This window comes from Brettanomyces bruxellensis, chromosome 9 (assembly GCF_011074885.1).
Source record: "Brettanomyces bruxellensis chromosome 9, complete sequence".
NCBI lineage: Eukaryota > Fungi > Ascomycota > Pichiomycetes > Pichiales > Pichiaceae > Brettanomyces > Brettanomyces bruxellensis.
This window is the reverse complement of record NC_054690.1, coordinates 1142562-1161994: the sequence shown is the minus strand read 5'-3', so window position 1 is coordinate 1161994 and position 19433 is coordinate 1142562. Positions and strand designations below refer to the sequence as shown.

Sequence of the window (19433 nt, the reverse complement as noted above, 5' to 3'; positions counted from 1 at the left end):
TTTTGTCTATTTTTTTTTAAATCTGCAACCATAAATCTAGCGCCGTCGCTTGCCGTGCTCAGATCAAAGATCGAATTCTTGTGAGTAAAGTTTATCCTTTTTGTTTACTTACGCATTCTTAAGCCTAGTCCAGTATCGCTTCCATTTTGTTGATATGACCATTGTCTTTCTTCCCTTTAAGGACCGGTTCCCCCATCCCTATTCAAAATGTCTCCTTGCTCTCAGTAATACCCTCTCACTATCCTATTCAGTTCCAAGTTGTCTAGATCATGGAAACTGTTTGCTCTCTCAGCTTCCCGCAGTCTGCCAATTTGTTTGCGTTTTTTGCTACTCTAGTGAGGCTTCTTCGAGTACTTCAACTCCCTCTCGGCGTATTTCCATTTCGACATCTTGTTTTCCTCGATCAACCTCTCGATCTGCTTTTGCCTCCACTTCTTGATCCAGAGACGTTCCTCTTTAAATAATCTTATCACCTTGTACTTTCTCTCTGCCTTTGCTTTCCAGTGTGATGCCTTTCTTTGGTACCAGTGCTTGTGTTTGGCATTCCATCTTTGCTTCACCGCTTCATCAACAAGACTGTCGTCAATAAACATGTTGATTCCCGTTTGGTAAAATAGCTTGTGCAACTGTCCCACATAGGCCATGTACTGGTCACTGCTATCCTCTGTGACGGGCAACCCTTTGAAGTCCCAGAGGAACTTCTTGTACTTGGCCTTGAGCCTCTGAAATGGGTTTCCAGTCGAGGACTGCCTCTTGAACATATCACGGATGAATCTACCTTTCTGCACTCCTTTCTGGAAAAGATCATAATGATAAGCTTTACCCATTTCCTCTCTTTCGTCAATGTCAATCCATGGGCAGTATTCTGGCCCCTCGTGAAATTTTCCGGTAATTAGTGGTCCAATGTCACTGAACCACTCGTTGAAAGTTTCCGTGTCAATATTTTTGGCTGGGCGGCGCAAAAATGGTACAATGCAGGCGGGTGGTGCCACTATGTGCTTCAAGCTATGGATGTTTAGTGAATTAATAGTGTGTCTCAAAGCTGGAAATGGTGTTGAATCTATATCCTCGGGATGGCCTCGGAATTTGATGTTCTTGAAAATCCTGAGCTGCATTCTATAAATAAACACCAGGTGAAGTCCGAGTATTCTAACTCTCTCGTTAATAACTGCCTCTGGCTCGTTTTTTCCAAAGAGCTCTGAGTATACATCTTCACGCGGTGGTAGATACCATTGTTGGTCCACTACTAATTCTGGCACTGGTTCTGGACAGACTAAAGTCTCTGATTCGCTCTTGTTTTTTTCTGAACGGGTTTTTTCTGGAATGCAGGTCAATATTGATTGGACTGGGGTGGTTTCTTCCAAGAGAGAGCCTTCCTGTTGTTTTTGCTCTGGCTCTAGCGCTTAGCCTTGTTCAACTTCTTGCTCTGGATCTTGTTCTGTCTCTTGTTCGACTTCTTGTTCTATCTCTTGTTCGGCCTCTGCCTCAATTTTTGACTCCACATCTGGCTTTGGCTCCATCTCTGGCTCTGAGACAGTTGATGAGAGCTCCTCAATCCTTGACTCTGACTCTGATAAGACCTCGTTGTTGAAGTAGTTGCATTCTGATTCGCTGGACGTGTCCATGTCCGCATTCATCTTTGGTGAATAAAGAAAATTGTCGTACAGTAATTCAATACTGGCATCCTTTTGCTGTTGTCCGGCTGGCTCATCTGGAAAACCGTGCTCTGTCTCTGGAAGAACTTTCTCGAACTTCTCCAATACATCTGGCTCTTCGTTCAAGGACTCCAAGAACTTGTGCGAATTGTGTGTTCCAGCAAACTGAGAAAGCCTGCACTATTTTTTCCTTCCAATTGATGCTGGCTCTGCTTTCATCAGTGCAAACTTTGATGCCAACGAACACTTTTACAGCATAGTTGATGGCAGGGGTCACAATTGTGACACTTGAATTGTCACGAAGGTCCTTTGGCAATAACGGAGCCCGGCCTTTGGTCCCCAAAGATTTTGGTCTTGCGATGACAAATGGATGAAACATCAATCACTTAGACTCGTGGTTGTGGAATCTCTTCGGATTAAATCTCAGAATGGCTTTGTTGGACTTGATGCTTTCAACATTAGACAGCTCTTTTTCCAGGGCTTCAGTTGGGGAAAGTTCCCGGTACTGGTTGCATCGGCATTTCCCTCAAGATTGGAAATCTTCTTCCAATCGAAGACCTGCTCAATGTTACCATTGGGCAGTGGCATATCTGTTCCTGGTGCCGAACTTTCGGCAACCGACAGGGAGTTGAAGTAATTCAACAAAGCTTCGAATTTTAAATTCATACTTGAGTTTTTTTGTGCTTTTAAACTCTGAAATTTTTGGGACGTTACCTGAAGAAAGAGAGGATTTCAAACTAAAATAAACAGATTTTCAGTCCTACTTTTTTTAAGGATCCCTTCATAATTTTTTTTGTCTTCTCCTTGTTTTTGCCGCTTTGAGAAATCTTTGAGAAGTCTGATTTCCTCCTCTCCTTTTTTCATCATACATGTTTTTGTCAGCATTAAAAGTACACAAATCACAGCTGCTTAGTGCAAGCTGGTCAAAATTAACTTGCTCTTAACAAAAGGATGTTTATGTAATCAACACAGATCCACCCAGTTGTTTGCATCCTTCCGGTTTTGTAATTATTGAAATCGTCTTCACCCGATGAAACTCTTACCTAATACCTAAACTTTTCTTAGCCGACCTAAAAGAAATCAATCTATGCCTTTAACTTTTAATCTAAATTGATTATTCCAACATCTTTAACTCTGACTGCCCCTGTTATTTTTTAATATTATTTTGAAATCTGGAAGTACCTCCTCTATTTAGCATCACCATTAGTAAAGCCGAATCTGACTAAGGAAAATTGTAATTAAAAGACTTTCACTGACACCTATATTTGGCAAAAATACCTCGAATATTCAAGATTGACATTTAATAAGTGCAGTATGCAACTGGGTTATTTTAACAATTAAATGAGTGAATTCTGCCTGAAAAAGGACTATAGCGATTTTCTGAGTGCTTCTAATGTGTTCTATTAATATATTCTTTAGCCTTCCACAAATCCACTCAGTCATTCTTTAAAGTCTCTGCTCCTTATCTGCTGGGCTAATTTCGCTCATTGGATTGTTTCTTTTTTCTTATCAATACCAGAAATTGGCATGCTTGAACTTTTCATCTTTCCTATGAGACATTTCCGCCTGAAAGAATTTCTTCTTGGCATAAATTTCTCAATTTAGTACTCTATGAGTTTTTTTCGCTCGGATCACATTTTCGGGATTCGTATTTAAAGATGGATGTTTCTTCTGTAAGAACCATTTCGTATCAGTAATCCAAAAATATTATTAGCTTACTATTAGTATCAATAAAAAATCATATTATTAACGTTATATATTACAAAATGATGAGTTCCAAGAAAAACGAAAAGGCCTGCATCTGTCCTCCAAACGAATGTTCATGCCCTACCTCAGATTTAAATGAGTGCAAATGCATTGAAGGAAATAAGTGTGTTTGCCCAAAAGGAAAGTGTGCCTGTTCAGAAGAAAAATGTGTTTGCAAAACGAAGGAATGCAAATGTATAGAAACACAACAGTGCTCTTGCCCAGAAGGCAAATGCACATGCAAGAAAAGCAAATGTTCATGTGCTAATAATTGCACATGCTGCTCAGATGATAAAGGTGATTACACAACAGAAAAAAAGTGCAGGTGTTCCAACTGAGTGCATGTGCTGATCATATGTTACATTCTATGGAAAATATGATCTTATCTTAGGAGCATAAATAAATATAATTATTTTTTATGGTATATAAAATTTTTTGGTTATGGTCGTTGCCAGTTAGTCAATGTTAGTACATCTAATACAAATTAACAAGCAGTTTTATATCTTTGGAAGTGTATTGATAATATGTTCGATGATGTAATAGTAGTGTTCAAAGAGTTGTAGTACCTTTATTTCTAGTGTTTAATGTAAACATTTGCACGCTTATCTTAATCAACAAGATTATATTTAAGAAATACTTCCAGTCACTGTGAAATAAGTGTACATGAATAATACTGTAACTCCAGCATATTCTAGAACTCACATCAGTAACATGTTACAAAGAAAATAAGGAAAGTTTAGCCATGGTTTCAATAATACCAAAATAATACTGCATAACTACGTAAGCACCCAACTCTAAATCAAACTAAAGCACATTCATTAATATTTAACAATTTTTCCAGAATATTACACATTGGAAAGCCATCAACATGGACCTTGATTAAAAATACATAGTCCAGGCAATCAGATCTCATTCTTGACTGCCTGTATTTTCTTCCCGCCTAATTGTGCAACCCAATCTCCACTTGGATCCCAGCAAATGTTATTGACCTCAACTCCAGCATTATAACCAGCAACAGGAATAATTGGGTCGATTGACTTGTTAGCACGTCGAATTGCGTGAGGCTTATAGTCGCTCAACCTGTCCATGTCCCATATCAAAACTTCAGAATCATCAGATCCACTGGCAAGCAAGTTTTTTCTTGGATGCCATTGAATTGAGTTCACAGCCGACTTATGACTGTTTAAAGTTGTTAATGGCTGACCTGGGTACCTCAGGTCTAAGATAATTATCTGACTGCTGTTTGCTTCCAGTACAGCTATATGATCTGCATCGTAGTGTGATGGAGCTAATCGTACCAGTGGATGGCTGGCTGTCTCGGAGACCGATGTTGTAGTATGTAGGTTGTTTGTCGCTGGCGACTCCTCAAAGACAATTGTTGAGTGTTCGAGATCTCTGAGATCGAAAAGACGAACAGATCCATCCTTTGAAGTGCTGACAAATATATTCTTCTCGCCAGATATGAATTTCACATCGTACACTTCGTTGTCATGAGCAATAAGTTGAGCTTTTGTCACTCCAGAGCCCCTGTTGACATCCCATAGTGTGCATGTTGTGTCTATAGAGCACGTTATTATCAATCTTGGATCCACTAGATTCCAGTCAAACGACGTGAGTGGTGCCATCCGGTTGAAATCTTTGATTTTGGAGTTTGAAAGACACAATTTCTCTGTGAGGTTTCCGTACGTCTTGAACTCTCCGTTGTTTTCGTATCTGTTCCCGCTATTTTCGGTAATTGTATTATTTCCCATACCCTCAGCCTCAGTCTCATACTCATATATCCGGAGACATTCAGATGTGGTTGCAAGTCGGTCAATGCTAAATCCTGCTTTATATCTCATCGATGGATCCCATTGAAGACGAGTAACTGGATACCGGACAGCAGCAGATGCCACTTTATCAAATTTCCACGCTGTAATATTCGCCTTATTCTTGTAGTCTGCACCATTATTGCCATTACCCGGTGTCTCAGCAAAAAGTGGCATTCCATGTATTACTTCGATATAATTCTTGTAATCTTCTCTGTACGAACTTGTTGCAATTCTCGCAGTTCCAGGCCCACTTTCACCGAGATCCGTCCAGTCCAGCCCATAGAGTGGGAACCTGGATGTAAAACAGGATCCAATCTGATCATCGCCCTCATCATGACTTGAATCACTAGTATTGTCTGCAACTTTCCTTTCTATAACTGCGGCCGACTTTTGATGTAGTGCAACTCTCGCTAATATAGCAGATGGATCTACCAGTTAGTCATCGAACCCTTTTTTGTTGCATGCCAATTGGGTCATAAAGCATTTATACTTACGTTTGAGCAATGAACTTGGTCTTTCAGAGGCTATGGAGGACCTCTTCGGTATTAATGATCGATTTGATCGATTCATCAATTCTAGAAGCCTTCTCCTCCTGATATCCAATGTGTAGAAAACGCTTATTTTGAAGATTGCCTCCTCTCTATGATCTGTCACTTTATTCTGCAGTAGAGTGGATCTTATATGTCAAATAGGAGCATTTACACGCCATAATTTGTGACAGCATTGTAATATAAATGATATGAAAATCAGCTATTCAAATTGGTGCCTGGAGATTTTCGGATTTTTTTTTTTTTTTTTTTTTTTGGCAGAATTCGCTTGACTTCCCTAAAAGATAAATGAATGAATGGAATTACTTGCATCCGTTACTCTACCCTAGAAAGGTTAACAGAAATGATCCTCGAGAGAATGATGATTGCCATTTTTACCAACTTTTAAAGGCAATATATTCACAAAAAAAGGAATTGCTATTTACCACTTTTAATGATTTATACAGCAGTAATATAGTTCTCTGACGGGTAATACGTCAAATGCTGAACTTAGATAACTTTAACCTCTCCCCTGTTAATTAGCATTAGCCAGCTCGATGAGCTGTCAAATTTGGTGTATAGGTGCCTCGTATAAAAGTCCTTCTAAGCTGATCTTTATTTTCTCCCGTAATCTTATTCTACGCACTCATTTTTTCCCCCTCCTTATTATTCCCAGATTTTTTCCCTAAATAAAATCAGAAAGTGAAATAAATAAATTTACCTTTATCGGAGACCCATAGATACTTTTTCAGAACATTCTCCAATGTTTCTCCTACATTCTCTACTACAATCTACCTTTCATATATAATTCGTGCTTGCAACATAATTGCAGGATTTGAGGAATTTTCATATTAATCAAACAGACAGTTAACAGGTGAGCGGTCGGCCAAATTTAGTGCGATTATCCATAAATTGGTTGCGGCTAGTTAGTTGCCTTTCATTAGAATTCTAGATAAGCATATTTATTTACTGATCTGGCAGTTACGCAAGCATATACAGGCGTATAAATAAGAGTACATACATATAAACAGTTGCTTTGAAACATGGGACTCAAGCATTTCTTTAAAGGCTCCAGGGACATGACGAGGGAGCAGGAGAAAGACATGTTGGAAAGGAACGGAGTGGTATTAAAGCAAGATAACGATAAAACAATGCAGAGGAAGTTTAAATTTGGACAGTTCTCGAGCTATGCCCAGCAGCAGGCACGTGGAAAGAAAGAGTTGGCCCCCCGTATTCGTAGAAATGGTGCGGATGAGTACTCTGGAGACTCATCCGGGACGTATTCCGGTTCTGAGCCGGGCTCTTCTTACCGCCAGCAAAACAGATACGTGTCAAGTGAAGGGCAAAATGCCGGATACGGGGCAGGCAACACAAATGGGGGATACAGGAACCAGGGAGCACACTCAGACCAGTATGGGAATCAGCGTAGTGGATACGGTCATCACTCAAATAATGATAATACTCGGCCTTCCACTGCTAACAACTACTCGCATCCATATTCCTCACAAAGTGCAGGTGTGGCATCATACTCGGCACCCGCTTTAGATGCTGGGCGTGCCGGCGGCTCGCATTCATCATCCTCCGGCTCGTATAGCCCTCCGACACAGTCGAGTTACGGAACGAGGAGAGAAGGGATGGATGGTCCAAATTCTGCGAAGTACGACCCGTATGGCCCAGAATCTGGCAAGGGTGGTGAACCAGAGGCCGCCAGCGTTTCAGGGCAGCACAGCCATCATCAGCAGCAGCAGAAACTGCAGCAAGTGCAAAAAAAAGAGGAAAATGGGCAGAAACCGTACGATCCGTACGCACAGCAGGAGTCAGATGCACAGACAGTGGAAACTGATTTTAACAAGTATCCAAATGCGGACAGCGGTGCACAGTCACAGACGTATAAACCTTATTTGGAGGCCCAGAAAGAGTCCCAGGAGCATAATGACGAAGAGTACGACTCGGAAGAGGAGGAGGTGAACCGAATTGTGAGACAGACCAAGGATGTGCGCCAGGCCACAGTGCAGTCGTCTGGAAACATCCTAAGAAATCTTAGAGAGGCTGATGACAGTGCCACAAACACTATGGGCACGTTAGGGGCCCAGAGAGAGAAGATGTATCAAATGGAGAGGGGTGTGAACTTAATGGATACGCAGCAGCGGTTTTTGGATGACCATGTCAAGGAGCTTGAGCATTACAATCGTGGATTGTTCCACATCAAGGCCAGCAATCCGTTCACACGTAACTCGAGAAAAAAAGCTGCCGAGAGGAAATTCCTCATGGAGCGTCAGGCAGATAGAGAGCGGGATTCGCAGTTGAATGGCAAGCTACACAAGTCACAAAGGGCCATTCTGAGTGAGATGGATGGAGAAGGACCGGATCCAGATGCTGCACATTCCGAACTTAGGGATAAAGAGGACTATGAGCAGAGAGTGAAGGCAGCATCCAAGTATTTGACCGATGACCACGATGAGGAGGACGAAAGAATGGAGGTGGAGTACAGTAAAAATATTGATGAGGCGCATAAGATGGCTTCGAATTTGCATTCCAAAGCCAACATCATTGCCAAGGAGATCGAGTCCCAGAATAGAGGGCTCAATGAGATCAGTGAGAAGGTCAACAAGGTTGACGATAAGATGGCTGTTACTACGAATAGGATCCGCGGAATCTGAACTTGGAGACCAGTCTGTTTACTTCTCTTTAGTCTTGTTTCTGTAATTAAATGCATTTGTCTCGTTTACTCGGAATCCTTTGTTGCTTCATTTCCATGTTATTCTAGTTGATCTTATTTGCCTGTGTTATGGGTAATGTATACCCGAGAAATAATTAATGAATTAGTAAATCAATCAATAAATCCATCAGTAAATCAATCAGTAAATCAATCGGTAAATAAATGAGTAAGTAAATCAGTAAGTATCAAGTAAGTAAGTGAGTCAGTAAGTAAATCAGTAAGTATCAAGTAAGTAAATAAACCTAGTATGTAAATAAACCTAGTATGTAAATAAAATCAGTATGTAAATAAATCAAATATTTAGATAAACTAAGTATATAAATTTAATCCATTTAATAGTCTGCTCTCCCCTTTCATCCTAGGTGGGGTAGCTAATCCTGAATTTCCTGAATTCTAAATCCTTCAAATTTCTCCCCTATCTTTTCTTATCTCCACGACTATTGCGAAAGGAGAAAATGAGGAGTAAGCAGAAGCATCTAGCCCGTCTATTCTCGTCCGAGACTACTTCTAAATTATTTTTTTGATTCTTATTTTTTTTTATTCCGCTACTTTTTAGCGCCTTACTTCATCTCTTAACACTAGATAAGCATTCAGCTCATTATTCCTTCTCATCATCTTTCTTTCCCTTTTTCTCACTTATTCAAGCTTTAAACCACATAATCACTTTTCTCACATCGGTTCCATACCGGCTCATTCTTATATCATATCGTCTTCTTCCCTTGTTTGTGCTCTCTGAGCCTACAACATATATTTATCCACGTGATGCTTGCACGTAAAATAAAGCAAGCAATTGCCTCCTCACGAAGGGCAGCCCGCAATTTCCGGCAGGCCCTCGAAAACTTGGGGGACGAACTTGCTGCAAATGACCCCCGAAGGCAACCTGTGCCCATTCCAATGCCAATTCCGGTTAGATCAAGATCACCATTTCCTTTTCCAGCTCGTACAGGAATGCGAGATCAGCCTGTTTCCCCCTGGACCAGCATATTCTCACGCTTAGCACCCGTCATATCTCGTGTCTTATTTCCCCAGGCCTTCCGCTGGCCCGCCTCGACATTATTTCCACTCGCAGTCATATCCAAACTTGCAAAAGTTCCCCGTGTGGAAATTGCAAGGTCTTTCCATCAGGCATCCTATCCAAGGGCTATGCCCCCAAGGGGCATCTCACGGACAGTCCAGGCTGTTTTGTGTAACGTGCAGCCTTTCCGGAGTACCGTTCGCCCACGTTTTGCAGGCTGTCCTAATGCTTTGTATGCAAGCTTCACCCACCAAAATGCCAGGATGTTTTCCACGTTTGGTCCAAATGTCACCGCCCAGGCAGTTCAGAACATCTCGCAGGGCGTCAGGGCATTCTTCATCAAGACTGCACAAAGCAGCTTGGGCAAAAACCTCACCACAGACTCGCACGTTGGCTCCTGCAGCACAAATTCTAACACTGTGCAGAAACTTTTTGCCATAACCAACAGAGACCCTTCTTGCATCCGCAACCTGGGATTGGATGGTTGCTTTGTTGAGTTCAGCCTTGCCCCTAGTTCCTCTGGTGCCTCCGCCGACATCCTTCCAGGGCAGTGCATCCTCGATGATGATGTCGTCAAGGATTTGACCAGCTTCGTGAAATACAACGTCGAGTATCAGAAGCTCGTACTCAAAGAAATAGTGGCAGTGCAGCAAAAGATAGGCTCGCCGTTGGTGCGACGAGTTTTCGGGCATAGAGGCGAGGCTCTTTTCCGCTTGTATTTTCCCGATTGCTCGCTGAGGAAAATGGAAATGCTTTTGACGGATGTTGGCATTACCACCGGAATGGTCTGCCGGCTTCCGGCGGCAGCTCCTGGTGTCATTTCAGGCCGGGCTGTGCATCTTCCAGTCTCCTCTGTCGATTCCAGTCCAGGAGTCCACACATACGACTCTATTATTTCTACGAGTACCGAATCCGGGCAGTGTCTTGAGTCCGAGTCCTACTGTGACCTTGGCTCAGACATCCTATCGTCTGGAATGTCTGATCCGGAGTATTTTATGGCTGTTCAGTGATTGGTCAGCGTTTGGTTATTGCATCTCACGAGGTTTGTTTCTTGGTTCTTCTTTTCTTCTCTTATCTCTTCATTATCTATGTTATTTGTTTTCGGGGTTTTACTCGCCTCGTCATTTCGAGTATTGGGTTTAAATTTCAAGTTTATTAATAGATGTGACATCTTACATCTTGCTTATGTCTGTCTCTGCGATCTGGCTTGTAGCAGCTGGAAATGCACTCACTATGTATTATATTTGAGCAGCACACCTACAGAAAGATCTGTAATCTTGCTTAGTGGCTCTATCTCTCACTGTTTTATTCCTTTATTTTGTAGCAATATCATTATAATATTAAGTATGCCTTGACCATTCACCTCACTATCTGCAAGATTAGGCGCGCTCCGCTTGAATATGTGCCCCATACCGTGTTTCCCAGGCTCAAAATGGATAGTCCAAAAAAAAAATTATGGGATAAAACAAATAAAAAAAAAAGATCACGGCGTAGGCCTACATACATTTTTTCCTGCCACTCATCCTATTGATTGCATGCAAAAGTCTTTAGATCGAACCTTTATTCTGATTGGATTAGGTATATTAATACAAGCACAGTATCCGCGTAATGTCAGACGCTAACTTGCCGGAGAAGCAGGAAAGTACCACTGAAAAAAGTGCGGAGCCTCTGGTTCCTGAGCCAAAGGAGATACAGAATGGTGAAAATGCAGATAAGAGCTCAGTAATCGAGCCAGAAAAGGATTTAAAAAGGCATGGAACGTTCAGAAAGTTGACAGACGAAGAATTGGGGGGACATGTGATGGATTCCGTAACTAGTAGATCTATCGATAAAGAAGACAGCTCTAATCATGAAGAATTAAAAGCTAATGAACAAATTGCAAAGGAAACAAATTCCGAAGAAACGGGGGCTACGGAAGCTGCTGAAATAACATTTAAAGAAAAAGGCACGGAGGCAGAAGTTAATAAAGTGGATAGTATATCGTTGACTGCAGAAACTAAGGAGAAAAATGCAAGCTCTTCATCATTTGGGAAAATACGCAAATGGTTTTCGTTTGGTAGAAAGGAAGCCGAGGACAGAGACATTTTAAGGCAATTAGAAGAGGACGAAAACTTTAATCTTGCATTGTCAAGATATCTGGAGAATAGTGCAGCCTTGAAGTCGCAATCTGAAAAGGATCAAGAAGCTGTTGATACATGTGCTAAAAACCTTAGGAAGACGTTTAACGAGATAAAAACAGGTATCGAAATAAGTCACGATAAAATGTTGCTCAAGGGCATTGATTGGGAATTCTGGTCCGATGTTGTTAATGATTATAGTGCTGTGGTTAATGATAAACCTCAGCAATTGCTTGATCATGTTTCGCAGGGTATTCCGAAGGAGCTTCGAGGAATGGTGTGGCAACTAATTTGCAACTCGAAATCGTTGCAATTGGAGGAATTCTATCGTGATGGAAAGAATAAAACCAGCAACTATGAGAAGTCGATTAAAAGAGACTTGGTCAGAACTAGTTTTGTTACCAATAGTGAAGTGCGGTCTAAAATACAAGATCTTTATGAAATAATAAAATGTTACAGCCTTTATGATGAGGAGGTTGGATATACGCAGGGTATGGCATTTTTGACAGTTCCCTTGTTGATGAATATGGAGGCAAGCGAAGCTTTTTGTATGCTTGTGAAGTTGATGAAAAACTACAAATTTCGAGAACTTTATCTCCCAGAAATGCCTGGTCTTCATCTAAAGCTGTATCAATTTGACCGTCTTTTGGAGGATCATCTTCCAGAATTATATGTGCATCTACAAAAGGAAGGGGTGAGGTCTTCTATGTATGCTACACAGTGGTTTTTAACTTTATTCGGTTACAAATTTCCTCTCGAAATGGTTCTTCGAGTATACGATATCGTGATAGCAGAGGGTATGGAGTCTATACTACGGTTTGCATTAAATTTGATGGAAAAGAATTGTGAAGAGCTGTTGAAGTTGAATTTTGACCAACTTGTGAAATTCTTAAAAGAGGAAATCTTCCATTACTATTTGTCCGAGAACGAGGAGGATGAAATTACTGCTGACACCTATCGTTTGGATGACTTTGTCAGTGATTCAATGACAATTAAGATCCTACCGCTAGAACTACACAGATATGAGGCAGAATTTGATGAAATCAGCAGGCTTGAAGAAAGACGAAAAATCGAATTGGATGAGCTAAGAATGCAGAATAGTGAGTTATTACGAGAGATAAGAAAAATCGAAGCAGCATATGCCACATTAAATAAGGAACATGTCAATATTGCAAATAAGATGGTGCAGGGAAAAATTGAAATAGCAAACTTAGAAGATGAAAACGAACAGTTGCAAAGAGAAATTAAGGAAACTACGAAAAGGCTGACCAACTTAGACAAGCAAACAGATACACACGTCGATTTCCGGGGTGAAATATCTACGAGTCTCGACCAAGAAGTTCAGCGAACATTGCAGAAGAACTCTGAGGTCATGTCTGAGAATGCAGATTTAGAAGAGCAGTTATCATCTTTAGAGAGTAAGCTTGAGGATCTGAAATTACAGGTGAAGAATCATTCACGCTGGTCGCTGCGTCCAAAAAAGGTTTTCTGGTGATTTATCGGTAATAAAGTATTGGAAATTTGCTACATAGTAATGAATGTTTGTCAGCTACCATCATTATATCATTAAATATTAGCGTACTTAAATGCATCTCGGCGGGAACCCCCCTATTTAATATGTGCGCATATATAATTTTTTTGAACGAACCTAATCTGTCCGGCTTCTCGTTTTATGTGCATTACTTTTTTTTGTTTTCGGCGATGATTTATTCTTTTATCTGATGCTCACAAACCGTTTGTTAGATTAAGCTTTCATATATTCTAAATTTGTTCATTTGTACGTATTGCAAGCTTGTACATGCACTTTTATTAGCAGGTATCTGCTAGGCCGATCATATCTGTATAATTGCATTATTTCACATATTTTGCGAATTTGAAGGCAGCATTGCAGTAAGGTAATAATGTTTCAATCATACAACTTCCTTTTGCAGTCAAAAAGTGCAGCCAAGCCAATTATTGCAGATCAAGCACGCTTTTTCTCAATTACAGCTTCAACAAATGCAAGGCAATACAAAAGTGTGGTGTCCAGATTAGTGAAAAAGAGAAAAGAGTATAAAGAAGGCGATGAAAAGCCGTGGTATTTACGTATTCCCGAAGAAAAGCCAAAATACCCATTTATCCATATGGAGAGGCTCTATTTTTCAAAAGATCCGACAGAGGACTTTATGGTGGACAAGAGAGAGGATCTGGATATCAGGTGTCTGAAATGGGTAATCGAACTCCCAGATCTTGGCTTCCGAATGTTGTCACTAAAAGATTGTGGTCTGAAGCACTCAATAAAACCATTAAAATAAGGTTGACATCGCGTGTTCTTCGTACTATCACAAAGGAGGGTGGACTAGACAACTATTTGACCAAGGAGAAATCAGCTAGAATCAAAGAATTGGGTATATTTGGATGGAAACTAAGATATGACGTGTTAAAAGCACGTGAGAAAGCCAACAAGCCATTGAATTACGACTTGAAGAAAAATCCTAACGGAGAAGATGTAAAGGTGTTTTACAGTGGTACCTACAAAGGGGAACCAATACAATTAACCGTAGGAAGAAGAAAGCTGGCGTCACTTTTGTTTCCTGTTGTTAGAAATCACACTACGGAACATCTGTCGTTTGCAAAATTTGGCGTGGAGCATGCTAAGGCTTCATTTGGTGATATTCTAAAAGAATGTGAAGGCTATGATATGGATCTCTCGAATGTGTCGTTTAAACCTGAAGTCTCGCAGTAATCAGTACTAGTGCACGGGTGTTTGCAAGAGTGCGCAAGATGGCGTTATATGTGCCTGATTTAATGCGATATGTATATATTTATTGATAGCGTTATTCCATTGGCTGTAAATAAAGTGTTATGAAATGATAAAACTGTTGTTAAGTATTCTAGTTGCAGCCAAATTTGATCATCGTGGATATTGACTACCAGATTCCGGCAAGGTTTACAATTTGGCCGGCCGAAATATTTACACAGTCACACAAATAAAATGCACACCTCACACCTCTGTATTAATTTTTATGGCTGAAAGCCGCGAAGCCCAAGTTTGAAAAATGAGTTTGCTGGCAGTAAATAGGTATCATTGAATTTTTTCGCTGGAAGTAGGGCCTCTCAGATTGAGGAAAGTGAGAGCATAGGTCTGAAAAAAAGCTGAAAATTTTTAAAAGTGCTTTCATCGCTATCTATACAACTCAGCACACTACATATCCTAGTTGTTCGAACGAGATTTTAAAAGAAACAGACATACAACCAGCGTACAAAATGGCTAGATCAGGTATGTACAGTGAAGGTTTGGGTGAGAATACACGGCTTAGAATATGTTTAGGAAGTTTTGAAGATAATGGAGATGTGGGCATCAGTTAGAGTTAAAGTTGGATGAGACTTTCGGTAGATGAGAATATAACAAAACGGCATTAAAGCAGAGGCTGTTATCCATTGAATGTTGATTAATAGCAAAGCACACGAATGTTAGATGTTGAACATTGAAATGATTTGAATTATGAAATCATATGTGGATTAATAATAGCAATGGGTGCAGTAATAAAATGAGGCAGCTTATCAAATTACAATCATATTAGGAAGAAGTTAAGGCACTATGTTTATTATTCTGTTTCATTTAGAGGTTGTTCAGAGTTGTGTTCCATACGTATCATAAGTTCCAACCAGGAGATAAGAGCCAGTATTAGAGCCAGTATTATATTTTAGCGCTTAATTTATAGAGTTGCAAGTTACTAACTAACTTCTTTTTTTCATTACAGGAATTGCTGTCGGTTTGAACAAGGGCCACAAGGTCACCGCAAAGGAGGTCGCTCCAAGACCATCCCAGAGAAAGGGAAGAGCCACCAAGAAGGCCACCTTCGTCAGAGATTTGATCAAGGAAGTCACTGGATTGTCTCCATACGAGAGAAGAATCATCGATTTGATTAGAAACTTTGGAGATAAGAGAGCCAGAAAGTTCGCAAAGAAGAGACTTGGCTCCCAGAAGAGAGCTAAGAACAAGGTCGAGGAGATGAGTGCCATTATTGCTGCTGCAAGAAGACACAATTAAGTGGATGTGTGGAAGTAATAGATTATGTCACTTTCTCTATGCATCTTTTAATCTCATCGTTTTAGAGGTGTGTGTACTTTGCTTACTCCTCTAACCGGCATTGGTTCAAGCTGGCTGTAATATGGCTTGCTTGTGCCGGTATTATTACTTACGATGTAATAATCTGGAGCTATAATATAAAAATTAGTTGTTGATTCGAGTATCTGGTTGATATGTTGGCAGATATGTTGGTGTAGTCTGTAGGTAATAAGTTTAGGTTTATCACTTTCTGTTTCGAACCGGTATAAACAGGTGTAGGGGTGTAATTGCAAATGGGCGGATCGGTGTTTTTTTTTCTTCTTATTTGTGAGGAGTGTTCGATCCGATAAGAGTTGCCGAGTACTGGTAGAAGGCAATAACAGATGTCAGTACATACAGTTCTGTCCAATTACCATCGTGTTTTTTTATCTTTTGACAACGACAGCAAAGGTCTTTCATTCGGCCGTTTTCTCCACTTAATTTATTAATTTTGTGTGCTGTATTTGTGGGAAAATAGTACGATAATTTGTCTGCACAGAAATCGTTCCACTTATCCATGTTGACAATTTGGAGACCAAGATGCATGATATATGCGCAGAAACTTGGCCCTATAGGTGAACTGATATGTCGTCATTACACGAGTGGAAACACTCCACCATCGTTTTTTGGGGATAGTTCCAAGTTGCCCAAAACGTATGACCAGATCCAGCAGACATCCAATAGCCGTATAAAGGCACCGTCTACGTTGCCAGATAGTGCACAAGATGGCAGTTCAGGAAGCGAAACGAAAATTGTACAGGCACAAAACAACTCGGCAGGTCCCCAATACACTGAATTTTTCAGAGGTCTTGCGTATATTGCATTAACAGGAACCCTGATATATATACTAGCAGATCAGCGGAAGCAGTTAGACAGGTACAAAAAGCAACTAGCGATCACAAGAAAGGCACAGAAAGAGATGATTCTACAGATGCAAAAATACAAGAAGAAAATCACTGCGGATACTGTGAAGAAAACCTAAAGACACACGATGACAGAAGGAAAAATGCAAATGCATATTGCCCTACTTCGACAGCAGCTTAAGGATCATAATGTGGAGCCTGTCACAGTTGACCAGGCATTAGACGAATTCAACGATAAGGTTAAAATGACAACGACCAAAACTTCTGTGACTCTTTGGGTGCCTGGAGAGTCTAGTTTAAAGTCCTTAATCCCAGATCCTAATGAGTACGCCAAAAGAGTGTAATGCGGCACTTAATAGCATCAAGTGTGCCACACTACTCCCGATTATTTATTTTTCCACACATCTATTTATGAATAGCACAAGTTCTGAACGCTTCAAGAGGTATGCCGGGCACTTTAAGTGTTTTATGTATTTGCAGCATGTAGTACAAAACCTAAATTCGTATTTTTTTCAGTACTACTATTTTTTTTTTTTTTCAGCCTGAACCCTGAATCTTAATGAAGTATAGCGCGTTTTCAATTCTTGCTTCGCTAAAAATTTTCGCCAGATCCTCCGCCATATAAATAGAAAGCGTTTGACTCCCAATTTACATTTCTACCAGATGCCTGTACGTGCTTAAAATTTTTTTTTATCCTCCTCTCTCTCTAATGTTTTCAAACCGTAGGCGCCCATTAGAGTCACGATCCTCCTTTTCAATACTTGGATAGTGCTCGGGCATGCCTTAGAGAGATGATGGAAAGCTCTATAATGGGTTTTCTTTGTTACACTCGACCCTTAATCTGTACAATTTCCATTTGAGATCGTACAGTGGTCTGTTAACTCACATCTGACTAGCTCTTGCATCTTTATAGTGTTGCAGGAGTTTGTTTTGTTCTTTGCGTACATTTGTACCGTATTATTTTTGTGATTCTGTAAATAGTTAAATCATCTTTCTTTATGCTGTTTCTGAAATGTATTTTATTTATTATATGGTACGGTCTGGATTTCTGCCATATGACGTGTTGGAGCTCTCATTTCATTTTCTGCACTGCCGTAACAATTCCCTAAGCTTTTTTTTCCTCTCTTTCTCTCCTTATTTCCGCATCCCCCGCACCATTCTTGATATTTGAGGTGCTGCCTCAAAAAGGGATTGCAGCCATCAATTCATTTTTTGAACCCTTCCTTTCAATTATGCGTTTCTTAGGTATGCTTTCACTCTTTTGAATTGGCATAAATAGCCTCTTAGTGGCATCTTATTTATTCAAAAATGACTTCAGCTACTTCAGAAACTTCAACCAAGTCGTCGGTACTTGAGCCACGGCTAAGGGACTCGGATCTTAGATTTATCTCACTAAATATGTTTGGAAAGGATACTTTGAAAGACTTGCATTCTCCAATAAAGCCAAAGGTTGCCGGCTCTAATATAGGTCTAATAAATGATGCAACAACATGGGAGATGATAGTATTCGATTTTAGGAGAAGAATACTATCGTTATTGTTTTGGTGCTACAGTATTCTTCTTGAAATTTCAGGTATGTCTTCTGAACTAAGCATTATTCTTGCTAATCTGTTTTGGACCGTTTTCTCCTCCGTGTTTTTAAATTTTGAACAACTAGAAAGGGACTTCTCATATATTCAACATGAGCAAAAACGGAGTGGAAGAACTGCTTCATCCACCATTGAGAGTGCACTTGCTTTTGGGAATAGTATCCGTGAGTTACCTTTAAAGTTTAGACGCAGTCTCTGGAAAAGAGTTTTTCGCAGCAGATTTCCAAACAGCCGGTTTGCGATACAACTAGCAGCTGGAAAAGGTCCATTTCCAGAAACTATTGGATTTGTATTTGATATGTTTCCTTTAGTTGTTCAACCTCCCCCTGAAATTCCTGTTCCGTACTTAGATGCCAACAAGAAAATGATAATTCCAGATAAGAAGGAAGTGAGTATAGTGCTTAGAGCGAGGGCGGAATGGTCGGCAGCTCAACATACTCATAAGGCAACGGAAACTCTGAGAGTATGTTCTGAAGCAGCTAAAGTCATTGTTTGGTCTGCTTGCATTGGTGTAAGCAATGTTGTGTGCCATGAGATTAATGGCTACGCGTGGAGAAATATGGAAACTCTAATTTCCTTGGTGAAACTAGAACTAGCGTCTTTAGATAGAAAGAACAGTAATGAGACGTTGAAGATTCCTGATTATATAAGTTTTGTGAATGTCATCACGAGGCAGATGAAAACTCTTGCAGAGTACAATCTACAATCTGGGGCGTTTTCTGAAACTTCCGTTGCTCTTGAAGGAAGATATCCCCTTTCGGAAAAAAGCCCACTTCTCAGTTCCAGTGATTTAAATAGAGCCACCTCTACATCCTCATCCGATACCCCTGTTCATCTTACTGTTTTTCTTACTTCCGGGTCAAAATGGACGGATTATGATAAAATTGTGAAGCTTGCCCAGGATCTCATATCCACATCTCCCAAAAAGAGATCCAAAAGTTTGGGTGAAGTGAAATTTGCTAGCGTCGCTAATATATCCAACGCATATTATCCCTCTCCGGAAATTCTTCTGAAATACACCTCAGCCCGACAAATTGCCGGATCAATTAGTGGTTTCCCATTGCATCCAACAGATAATGATCTTAAGATCTTTTCCGTTCAAACGAGACCTGCAAATTTTCCGGATTTTGTTAGAGTAATAAACGGTTATTCAGAGAAACCCCCTACACAATACGGTTCTGATGTCATTACAGCCTAACTCCCGGACTAAATTCATTATATTGCTGCTGCTTTGCTAATAAGTTTTCAATTATTATGCTTTCGGCATACATTATGTAGCCGTTTGATCTTTAAATAAAAAA

The 19433-nt window shown here is 40.3% G+C and overlaps 10 protein-coding genes across 10 annotated transcripts; 8 read left to right on the top strand and 2 right to left on the bottom strand.

Annotated features, from left to right (window-relative positions):
* Positions 1-332: 332 nt before the first annotated feature.
* On the bottom strand, positions 333-2321 carry BRETT_002376 (uncharacterized protein; the record flags this gene model as incomplete). Its single annotated transcript, XM_041280906.1, has 5 exons — positions 333-1394; positions 1419-1793; positions 1822-2008; positions 2042-2135; positions 2162-2321. 5 exons carry the CDS (start codon positions 2319-2321, stop codon positions 333-335), a joined length of 1878 nt encoding a protein of 625 aa, XP_041138697.1.
* Positions 2322-4303: 1982 nt separating this feature from the next.
* On the bottom strand, positions 4304-5782 carry BRETT_002375 (uncharacterized protein; the record flags this gene model as incomplete). The annotated part of the gene is made up of 2 exons (XM_041280905.1): positions 4304-5640; positions 5707-5782. 2 exons carry the CDS (start codon positions 5780-5782, stop codon positions 4304-4306), a joined length of 1413 nt encoding a protein of 470 aa, XP_041138696.1.
* A 1000-nt stretch (positions 5783-6782) lies between these two features.
* On the top strand, positions 6783-8399 carry BRETT_002374 (uncharacterized protein; the record flags this gene model as incomplete). The annotated part of the gene is made up of 1 exon (XM_041280904.1): positions 6783-8399. One exon carries the CDS (start codon positions 6783-6785, stop codon positions 8397-8399), a length of 1617 nt encoding a protein of 538 aa, XP_041138695.1.
* Positions 8400-9220: 821 nt separating this feature from the next.
* BRETT_002373 (uncharacterized protein) lies at positions 9221-10483 on the top strand (the record flags this gene model as incomplete). Its single annotated transcript, XM_041280903.1, has 1 exon — positions 9221-10483. One exon carries the CDS (start codon positions 9221-9223, stop codon positions 10481-10483), a length of 1263 nt encoding a protein of 420 aa, XP_041138694.1.
* A 598-nt stretch (positions 10484-11081) lies between these two features.
* Positions 11082-13085, top strand: BRETT_002372 (uncharacterized protein; the record flags this gene model as incomplete). Its single annotated transcript, XM_041280902.1, has 1 exon — positions 11082-13085. The coding sequence occupies one exon, from the start codon at positions 11082-11084 to the stop codon at positions 13083-13085; it is 2004 nt and encodes a 667-aa protein (XP_041138693.1).
* A 406-nt stretch (positions 13086-13491) lies between these two features.
* Positions 13492-14315, top strand: BRETT_002371 (uncharacterized protein; the record flags this gene model as incomplete). The annotated part of the gene is made up of 2 exons (XM_041280901.1): positions 13492-13787; positions 13817-14315. The coding sequence occupies 2 exons, from the start codon at positions 13492-13494 to the stop codon at positions 14313-14315; spliced, it is 795 nt and encodes a 264-aa protein (XP_041138692.1).
* Positions 14316-14836: 521 nt separating this feature from the next.
* Positions 14837-15623, top strand: RPL36 (60S ribosomal protein L36; the record flags this gene model as incomplete). The annotated part of the gene is made up of 2 exons (XM_041280900.1): positions 14837-14870; positions 15334-15623. The coding sequence occupies 2 exons, from the start codon at positions 14837-14839 to the stop codon at positions 15621-15623; spliced, it is 324 nt and encodes a 107-aa protein (XP_041138691.1).
* A 574-nt stretch (positions 15624-16197) lies between these two features.
* BRETT_002369 (uncharacterized protein) lies at positions 16198-16662 on the top strand (the record flags this gene model as incomplete). Its single annotated transcript, XM_041280899.1, has 1 exon — positions 16198-16662. One exon carries the CDS (start codon positions 16198-16200, stop codon positions 16660-16662), a length of 465 nt encoding a protein of 154 aa, XP_041138690.1.
* A 9-nt stretch (positions 16663-16671) lies between these two features.
* BRETT_002368 (uncharacterized protein) lies at positions 16672-16887 on the top strand (the record flags this gene model as incomplete). The annotated part of the gene is made up of 1 exon (XM_041280898.1): positions 16672-16887. One exon carries the CDS (start codon positions 16672-16674, stop codon positions 16885-16887), a length of 216 nt encoding a protein of 71 aa, XP_041138689.1.
* A 964-nt stretch (positions 16888-17851) lies between these two features.
* On the top strand, positions 17852-19330 carry BRETT_002367 (uncharacterized protein; the record flags this gene model as incomplete). Its single annotated transcript, XM_041280897.1, has 1 exon — positions 17852-19330. The coding sequence occupies one exon, from the start codon at positions 17852-17854 to the stop codon at positions 19328-19330; it is 1479 nt and encodes a 492-aa protein (XP_041138688.1).
* Positions 19331-19433: the final 103 nt, after the last annotated feature.